Source organism: Octopus bimaculoides, chromosome 2, assembly GCF_001194135.2.
Source record: "Octopus bimaculoides isolate UCB-OBI-ISO-001 chromosome 2, ASM119413v2, whole genome shotgun sequence".
Classification (NCBI taxonomy): domain Eukaryota; kingdom Metazoa; phylum Mollusca; class Cephalopoda; order Octopoda; family Octopodidae; genus Octopus; species Octopus bimaculoides.
Genome location: NC_068982.1, coordinates 62,605,216 through 62,615,456, shown reverse-complemented (window position 1 = coordinate 62,615,456; position 10,241 = coordinate 62,605,216). Strand labels below are relative to the sequence as shown.

Genomic DNA, 10,241 nt, shown 5'->3' with positions numbered 1-10,241 from the left:
ACACACACACACACACACACACACGCACACACACACGCACACGCACACATATATATATATATGTATGACGTATGTACACATATATATACATATATACACACATATATATATATATGAATGATTCATGTACATGTGTGTGTGTGTGTGTGTGTGTGTATGTATGTATGTGCACATATGTACATACATATATATAGGTACGAATGTATGTGTCTGCTGTATCTATATATCTTTGCTCTTTCTATTTTTCTTAAGATTTCCTATCTCTCAACTAAGCTGTAGACTCTATCACTTGGACTGCAAAAGAAAAGAGAAATTCATTACCATGCAAGACATTGCAAAACTTTTGCTATGTGTTTGATTAAGATTGCTCATTGGTCTTCAGCATTTTTGTTTAAAGCCTATTTGATAAATCACCTGATCTAGTTTTGTGTTTTGTTTTTGCACATTTTTATTCTGAATCTACACTCACATGCGAACTCGCGCGCGCGCACATCGTTTCCTCTCTCTGTTTTTCTTTTGTTTGATTTTTTTTTTTTTCGCACTCCCTTCCTTTCTAACTTTCTCTAAAGTTATTAAGAACTCAATTTATAGAGAAATAGTTTGCTCAGGATCCGAATGATTTGGCTTTCGTTTATTCTTCGAATCTTCAAGGAATATTTCGATTAAACTGTTAACGCTTATTATTAGCAAATATTGAGAATGAACGCAGTAATTATAGGCTGTACTCCACAGGTTATAAACAAAGACATCTTTAATAAGCACACATGATATGTATTGGTTAACATTTAAATATATTTATTAATTCATACACTGTGAAGTGTTGTCTGTGATTATTTACGATATGAGGACTTCTGACAAATCTGCTAAAGAAGATATTGTCATACTTGGGGAAGGTCTCTCTTTTTTTTCTTTTTTTTCAACCAGTTAAACACACGTCTGACAAAGTTCTTACGCCCAACAGAACGTGTGACGGAAGGAACCTTGACAGACGTATAAACTAAAAGTAATACGAATAAAAAACTAAAGTGACGCTCAGATAAATAGTGCGTGTGTTTAATTGGGGGGAAAAATGACCATACCCATGTATAACATTATTTGCTTCAACACACGTGTTCACGTCAAGAATCTTCCAAACCAAATACGTAAACGGAAAAGAAGAGTGTAAGGGATATCCTAAGTGTCTCCTGAAGGTATTCTTCCAATGCTTTGAATTTTAAATAATTAAATACTCGTATTGCTTATATTTATGTTGACAGTCTCTAATTAACGATATTTAAACAGATGAATTAAGACAGCGACATCAAGTGTATTTGTTACTGTTATGGATTTATCGAGTGGGAGCTGCGTTCATTAACTTTTCCGGGGATTCATAGATAAGTATGAGAAAGAGAGGGATTTTGTATTGGAACTAGAGGCTTGGTCTGAATGTTCAGTCTTCACTAAAAATAGTTATGGGACAGGATGTGGTGTCAAATTAGGTTATGGTTTAAATTACTTTAACTAGCCATATTCTCAGCTTCGAAGAGTCGATCTTATGTCAGTTCTCAGTTGATAAAATTTACTTTCTCTTTCCCGAAATGCGGCGAGCTGGCAAAAACGTTGGCACGCCGGGCGAAATGCTTAGCGGTATTTCGCCCGTCTTTACGTTCTGAGTTCAAATTCCACCGAGGTTGACTTTGCTTTCCATCCTTTCGGGGTCAGTAAATTAAACACCAGTTGCGTCCTGGGGTCGATCTAATCGACTGCTCCCCTCCCCAAAAAATTTCGGGCCTTGTACCCAGAGTAGAAAAGAATATCACTTATGTTTCTTAAATGTTAGGATCATGTTTTATCCTCCAAATTAAACTAACGTTGTAGCCATTTCTGTAGATAATTTTTGTCTGATATGCATCTAATATTTGAGAAAATGCAGTGGACTTTAGAATTGATAGAATACTTGACCATTCTGCTACGCCTATTTACTGTCCGAGTTCATCACTCAACCTGCTTTTCTTTTTCTCTTGGAAAACATAAAAGAAATACCAGTCTATGGGATCGACTAAATCGGTACACCCCCTACTCTAAAGGAACATCTTTATGTCAAAGTTATAAGTTGTTATTTTGTATTGGGTTATCTTTAAATAGTTTATCATTGTGCTTTTCTTTTTCTGTTTTCAAAGATACCCGAGGTTTAAAGGATCCCCACCAAGTAGAAAACCTGCAGGATCAGGCACAAGTGATGCTTGGTCAACATATTCACACTCAGCATCCAACACAACCAATCAGGTAAGTTACAAAAGAAAAAAAGAAACAGTTCTTTCCTACGTACTAATAACTGACACTTCTACTCGTAGAAGAGTTAATGCACCAGACTAAATATTTCAGATTATTCTCACGAATCTTTTACCATTTATTTCAAAAACGTTTTAATATTTAGTCATATCTCCCTATTTTGACCGTTAACATCACCATTTACTTTTCCAGATCGCAAACCGCTAGGACATAAATACTAGAGACAGGATGGAAATAGAAATACTCGGGGCATAGATACAGATTGAATGTTCAAAACATAACCTCAGCTCGTGGAAGGACTTCAGTGTCAACTAATTAAAATTGTCACTTTCATGAACAACGGAACTTCTATGCAGCGACCCGACCTGCTAGAATTAGCAGCCACATCGCCCCACGAATAGTTGTTGGCAATCCGTCGCTTACGACGTCAAGGGTTCCAGTTGATCCGATCAACGGAACAGCCTGCTCGTGAAATTAACGTGCAAGTGGTTGAGCACTCCACAGACACGTGTGCCCTTAACGTAGTTCTCGGGGATATTCAGCGTGACACAGTGGGACAAGGCTGACCCTTTGAATTACAGACACAACAGAAACAGGAAGTAAGAGTGAGAGAAAGTTGTGATGAAAGAGTACAGCAGGGTTCGCCACCACACCCTGCCGGAGCCTCGAGGAGCTCTTAGGTGTTTTCGCTCAATAAACACTCACAACGTCTGGGAATCGAAACCGCGATTCTATGACCACGAGTCCGCTGCCCTAACCACTGGGCCACTGCGCCTCCACCCTACGAATAGTAACACACACACAAGTTACAAGAAATTACAGACTGACTTATATAGTCCCCATCACACTAAAGAAGATGGGTTACACATCGGTGAAATGCTTTTCATTAAAGACAGTGTACATCACGAGGACCGAAGAAGGGTTAAACAACAACAATATCTGTTTCTCCGTCTTATTTCTCTATGCCAATTTTTTAATTTTTTATCAACATACTTACATTGCTCATGCTTCTACAATATCCGATGCAGGATGTCTGCCATAACCTTATTATCACTGATTGTGTTATAACATTGGCGATAAACAGTCAAGATAACTGATAACTTCTCCACCTCACCATTTTCTCTCTTTCTTTTTCATTCTCCTTCTCTTTATTTTACACTATATTTTGCTTATTTTTCGTTTAGTTTTTTCAATGTTATTCCAAATAATTATATTGTTTTGTTGATTTGTTTTTGTTTGTCAACAGTAATGACATTTTTATGTCCCTCTTGACAAACAAATGTGTCCGAGAAAGAAATACACGTGAACGATAAAACTGCAACCCTTGGAAATAAATTTCATATGCATACATACGTACGTAGGCTTGTATATGTATGTATGTATGTATGTATGTTTGTATGTATGTATGCATGTATGCATGTATGTATATGTATGCATGTGTGTATGTATGTATGTATGCATGTATGCATGTATGTACATGTATGGATGTATGTATATATGTATGTATATATATATATATATATATATATGCATATATATATGCATATATATATGTGTGTGTGTGTGTGTGTGTTTATGATTACGATAGAAGAGAAAAAGTATTTAATGCCTGTTATATGCGTATAAACACACACACACGCACAGAAAGACACATATGAAGCTTGTGTGTGTGTGTGTGTGTGTTACGGGTAGAGTTAAGCATAAGGTGACACACGTGTTTTCAGATATGCACATGCATACTCACACAGAAATCGACTTGAGTTAAGAGGTTACATAAAAAACACACAAAAAAAACGAAAGTGGGAAAGTTTTTGTTTGTTTGTGTCCATGCACTAAAACGTCGATTAGTATTATACTGTATGCGATATGCACGTGTCCACCATACTTGGGTTTTCGGAGCGGTTGAGGTAAATCAAATAGCAGGCTGGAAAAGGAAGAGGAAAGCGAAGGAAGGAAGGAGAAAGTGAAGAGAAGCAGAAAGAGAGAGAGAGAGAGAGAGAAAAGTATAAGAGCTGGTTAAGAGCACGCTCAGGTCGCCATAACTTTTGGAAAGTGCAAATACTCGATGAAAATGAAGCGATCTGGAAGATGTGTAAGGGGTTGTGAGGAGAAAGGTGACTATAGTCTTGTAACCATTAAACCATCAGTGAGAAAAAGGCTAAATTAATCAAAACTTTGGCGAAATTCTGCTTGATTCCCGACTTGTTCACCGTCATCGTTTCCCGGAGACAAGCCACGTGCTTTACAGTCGAACCACGTGCCAAAATGGTAAAGGAAGAGAAGAAAACCGAAATAAGGTTCCTGGGTGTTTGTGGGGAAAAGGGGATTTGCTTACAACTACTTTTCCACATTCTAACAGTGAAACTGTCTATTGTCTTCATTACGCCTCAGCCGTCGGCCAATCTGTAGAGCGCAAGGTAGGTTTGACAGGCCAATTGACTAACCGAAAACAAAAACAAGAACAACATATTTAGTAAAGATAATAATAATAATAATAATAATAATAATAATAATAATAATAATAATAATAATAATAATAATAATAATAATGACAGTGATAATGATGGTGTGGAGGAGGGGGAGGATGTCGACAACCACTATGGTGACATTGAGTCAATTCTGTTAGTCTTATCGTTTAATTTCAGCACTTAGAAATTTCCCAGGAGAGAGTGTCGAGGGTCGTCTTTGTAATTGAATTTATGTCAATATATCTTAAATTTATTGAGTCAAGGGATCTGAAACCGTCAGCTTTGTACACTGACTCCATCGATCACAAGCTGATTAGCCAAGATGTCACAGTATTGCTAGCAACGCTCGCGAACTGAGTTGGATCTATCATTTTTAACACGAATGCCACACTAATGAAAGCAGTATTAAAACTCACACTTTGCAAAACGATTTTGTTGTTTTTATTTTATTTTGTTTTTCTTAATTTCCTTAAAATAAATCTTTGATTAAAGTTGGTAGATGAAAATAAAGAAGAAAAGTAATGCAATTATAAATTGTAGAATGATAGCTAATTTTATGGGTGAAGGAAAAATGCATTTGCGAATTAACAAAAGCGACTGTAGTGCATGTACAATAGTGTACTGTGTTGGGATGAATGTGTTAGCTCACAAGCTGAATAAATGAGATTTAAAACTTAATTGAGAATAAACCCAATACATCAGTTACTATACTTAAAAAATGAAAATTTAACAACCGAGTAGAAAAACAGTTTACATACATAAATAGCTTATACTACTTCAGGGGAATACTAAATTTATTTTCTGGTGTGAAAAATATACGAGAATAGATAATTTGTAGCTAAATGTATAGAAAGGACCGCAATTGATACTATACAGAGCATCCTTTTATACTTAACACACGCTGATTCTTGAAAAAAAAAAAAGAAAAAAGAGATTACACGCACATTTTCACTTTTCTTTATTCATAAAATCTGTGCTTTCTGTAGTTGCTGTGGTTTTTAGTCACGGTCAGCTCTGATCGATCAGAAATATATATTCATGGGAACTCTAGCCATGATGAGTCCCTCTGTTTAGACATACTGTTGCACAGAGTACATTGTCAAATATATCCTTACTTTTTGAAAGAGAACAAGGAGTGCTTTGAAAGAGATTTGACTGTTATTTTCTGCAGGTCGAACAACCACGTGGAGACATGTGTGGGAACTCGTACCATCAAGGCTTTATAAAACTAATCAAAGTTTTATAAAACTAATTCAGTTTAATGCCACTGTAACAATATATTTATATAAATGTGCAAATGTATGTTGTTTGTATATGTATACTCACACGGACACACGCAGATAGATAGATAGATAGATAGATAGATAGATAGATAGATAGATAGATAGATAGATAGATAAATAGATAGATAGATAGATAGATAGATAGATAGATAGATAGATAGATATTGATTGAGTGTTTTACTTATATGGCAAAAACTCAGATTTTTAAATGGTATAGTCGGTCGACTGGAACTTATCTTATCTATCGATTCCCAAAGAATTAAAGCTACGATGGAATAAGTTTTTGACATGCGCTCTAGATGACAAGTTTGTGAGAGAACAGTTGATGACATCGACTGCTCTGTTTAACTAGTACTTATTTTACACACCTTGGGAGGATGTAAAGGAAAACTTGGCTCTTATTGATGAAAAAATAAAACGCAGCTTCAAATTGAACTGCTGTGCCGTATTGTCTAAAGCTGAAGAACACTTCTACGGCATTCAAGAATGTATTCGTTGAGTATTTCTTGAATATTTATAGAAAACTGAGTGCACAAACGGAAGAGTGTGGAGACACATGGCTTAGTGGTCAGGGTGTTTGACCCATGATCGTAAGACTATCGTTTCATATCCTGGACTGAGCGACGCGTTGTGTTCCAGAGCAAAGCACTTCATTTCACGTAGCTCCAGTCCAAAAATGAGTAATTCTGTGACGAACCGACGTCCCGACCAGTTGATGAATATATACGCCTCGGTAACCTGCCCTATGAGTCTGTATCACTCTGCAAGGGTCTTTATACTCTTTTTTTTAACGAAAGGGTACCAAATTAAGTGTCATCAAGTAATCAGTTTACTCCCATTACGTTCTAGCTACAAATGCTATTGGATCAGATCGTTTACGGTTCAATGTACTTCAGTTTAGCAATTAATAATTATCAGAAACACATGGTCGTTGACTAGTCTGACTGCACCCCCTCTACTTGCATGTAATTAGTTGTATTATTTTTCTGAAGTTGACGAAATGGCATAATCTTTAGCACACCGAGAAAAATGCTTAGCAGCATTTCGTCCGTCTTTACGTTCTGAGCTTAAATTCTGCCGAGATCGATTTGGCTTTTTAACCTTTCGGGGCCGATAAAATAACTTCCAGCCAAATACTTGGGTCGATGTCATCAACTTCCCTCTCAACTCAAAAACTGCTCTCTGCCAACATTTGAATTAATTATTCTGTAGTTAAGGCAGCGACTTGGTTGAATCATAAGCGAGTCGTACAAAATTCTTAGCGGCATTTCTTCCGGCTCTTTACAACGTCCTGCGTTCGACTTCCACCGATGTCGACTTTGCTTTTTATGTTTTCAGAGTCGATAAAATAAGTACCAATTAAACAGAGCGATCGATGCAATCAACATACCCATCTCCCTTAAAATTTCTGGTCTTGTACCAAAATTTGAAACCAAAATTTATTCTGTAATATATCACTATTCTGTAAAGTTTTCGAACAGTAGATTGATAGAAACATTCGGAGTTCAAACTCAGCTGGTGCTGACTTAATTTTTCCAGCTCTGAATTCAAGAAAATACATACTGAGTATTTAAGAAGGCTGGTGTAATCGTGTAATCATCACACTTTGCAAATGTGTATTATTTGACTAATGTAAAAATGTATATTTCTCCAGAATTTTATCGTTCAAAGTATATTTTCAATCAGTTACAAAATAAAGTTGATTGTAAATCTCAAATGAAATTTTATTGTAAAACGAATGTGTTGGTTAACCCCACCCTGTGTTTATTTTATTGGGAGAATTGCACCAGGTCTACTATTTCTCCCTACATTTAACTCTTCCAGCTACAGAAGCAATGATATTCGTCATGAGCATTGTCTTTCTTCTCTGTCCATGCAATTAATAAAGGTCGATCGCAGAAAAACAAATTCTTTAGAAGCAAGAGAGGAATATTTTAGTAATTGCTGACAAAACGTGTTATTTCATGCCAGCTCTGATACAGAATCCAAGTATTTAGGAGACTTTATTTATGTACCAACTCATTTTGTAAAATAATGTATAATATTGGTTTCAAATTTTGGCACAAGTTCTGCAATTTCGGAGAGTTGGTAACCCGATTACATTGATCCAAGTACTCAAATGCTACTTATTTTATCTGCTCCTAGAGGATGAAAGGCAAAGTCAACCTCGGCGGAATTTGAATGCAGAACGTGAGCCCGGACGAAATGCTGCTCAGCATTTTGCCCGATTTGCTCGCAATTCTACCAGCATACTGGCTTTCATAAAGGCGGAAGAAATGCCGCTACGCATTTTGTCAAAAGAGCTAACGATTTTGCCAGCTCGCCACCGTATAACACTGAAATATTAATTATTAATTGCGAATCTATAGCTTAAAGTCTCAACAGTTGAGTTTCGAATGTCTCAGTAAGCTTTTATTTTTTACGGAATCATGTCAATGTAAAGCACTGATTTGTTCAGTAGATGCTTGGCAGGGCGTTGTAAGCCCATTGGGTTGAGAGGATTATCAAAGGGCAACTATGATAGAGCGCTAGATATTCTGTGGTTTCTTGATATTTCTTAGAAGTAAAATGCTTACACATAATATTTGCAAACGCATTTCGAAAAAGAATATCCTTGACAGAATTAAAGTATGACCTAGACATTGTGAGTAAAAACATGACTGATGTTGCGCCAAGGTTCAATAAAGTTTCATCATATTATTCCTCACTTTCTTCAGTAAATTCCATAAAACTCTAACATAGGGACACTCATCTACGCAAGTATCTAAAATGAGCGATTTCTGGATAGGATAATAGTTTACAGTGCAAAATTAGCTTCTGATTGATTAAATTAATCTATATTTTTATAATATATGGAGAGAGGGCGCTTGTAAAATGCCATTCTGTTAAAGAGTGCGTCCTTGCAAAGCTTGAACACTTTTCACGTAACGCTATCGGAATTTTATGAAAGAGAAATTGCAAATATAGTTTCAAAGAGTTAACGGTATATAGTAGACAGCTAGCTCACTATCAAAAGTCTTTTTTTTTTTTTGTATGCTTAGGAATGGCTAAAATTAATGTTCTATGCATTAATTATTTTAGTTTCAACACGGTTTCATGTCAAATCGCTTTCCAGACAAGTTCAAACCGAGAAATTGTAAATGTTTGTCTTTAAATTGTTTCTTCTAAAAGAGATTAACATAACGTAGTATCAAATTGACACATCTTTCATATTTATCTTCTTCAGGTTTGGTCGACTTTTACTGATGCTTCCTGCTCTTCGCTATGTCTCACCAGACCGAATCGAGAAAGTTTTCTTTCGACGGACTATCGGAAACACCCCGATGAACCGGCTACTTTGCGACATGTTTAAAAGCTAAACACTTCCACTTCAAAGTTTGGGGACTGTAGTTCAAACCCGATCTAATTCTCTTTCTCTCTCTATCGCACTCACTCTCACTATTTCTCCTTTTATCACCTCCCCCCCCTCTCTCTCTCTGTCCCTCTCTCATGACTTACAGTATTAGTGACCTTTGGACGTTGTCTTTTTTCATACGATGTATCATACACCTTATATATTAATATACATATCTACTTTTTCCCCCTCACATGTAACTCGTGAATTGACTCAATATTATCGTCAATATAATTATATCGCCTTACCCACCCCGATACACATTTACTTACATCTGCATATATATATATATATATATATATATATATATATATATATATTACATATATATACGATCATATAATGAATATCAGTTCAATATTAATCACGATAACATTCACATACAAAACATGTTTGTTTGTCTTTCTCATTGGCTAATGAATAGTTCTTGAATGCAAACAAAAAACACTGCACACACAGACCTGTTTATGGATGGTGATGTAATCAACCAAATATCTGCAACATTTGCTTCCATCAATGGACACTTAACTCATTCACAAATTTATGTACAAGACCAGTGTAGAGTGTCGTTTTTCGTACAATATGTGGTGGTGCCTGGTGGTAAAATAAAAGGCACAAAATAGCTGTAAATTCAATATTCTAGGGAACAAATTCCACATTGAAATTACTCAAAAATAGATCGAAAATTATATGACTTGACTGGAATCGATCACTTCACAGTAAAACTTCTGTAGAGTAACATTTTAAACCGAATATCACTGAAGACATTAAAAGAACATCGCCCTTAGAATGTGCTTTTGAAAGATTATATATATATATATATAT

General features: G+C 35.9%; 1 protein-coding gene across 3 annotated transcripts in view; it reads left to right on the top strand.

Annotated features, from left to right (window-relative positions):
* The window catches only part of LOC106875051 (photoreceptor-specific nuclear receptor), a 268,961-nt gene extending 258,745 nt beyond the window's left edge, over window positions 1-10,216 (top strand). For 2 of the 3 annotated variants that reach the window (XM_014923014.2, XM_014923015.2), the window contains exons 7-8: window positions 2,160-2,265; window positions 9,249-10,216. In XM_014923014.2, coding sequence (XP_014778500.1) covers window positions 2,160-2,265; window positions 9,249-9,381 — 239 coding nt within the window. In that variant the 3' untranslated portion in view covers window positions 9,382-10,216. Of the gene's footprint in view, window positions 1-2,159; window positions 2,270-9,248 lie in introns of those variants that run through there. The other variant, XM_052977422.1, reaches the window with a different exon arrangement.
* The last annotated feature ends 25 nt before the right edge of the window (window positions 10,217-10,241 follow it).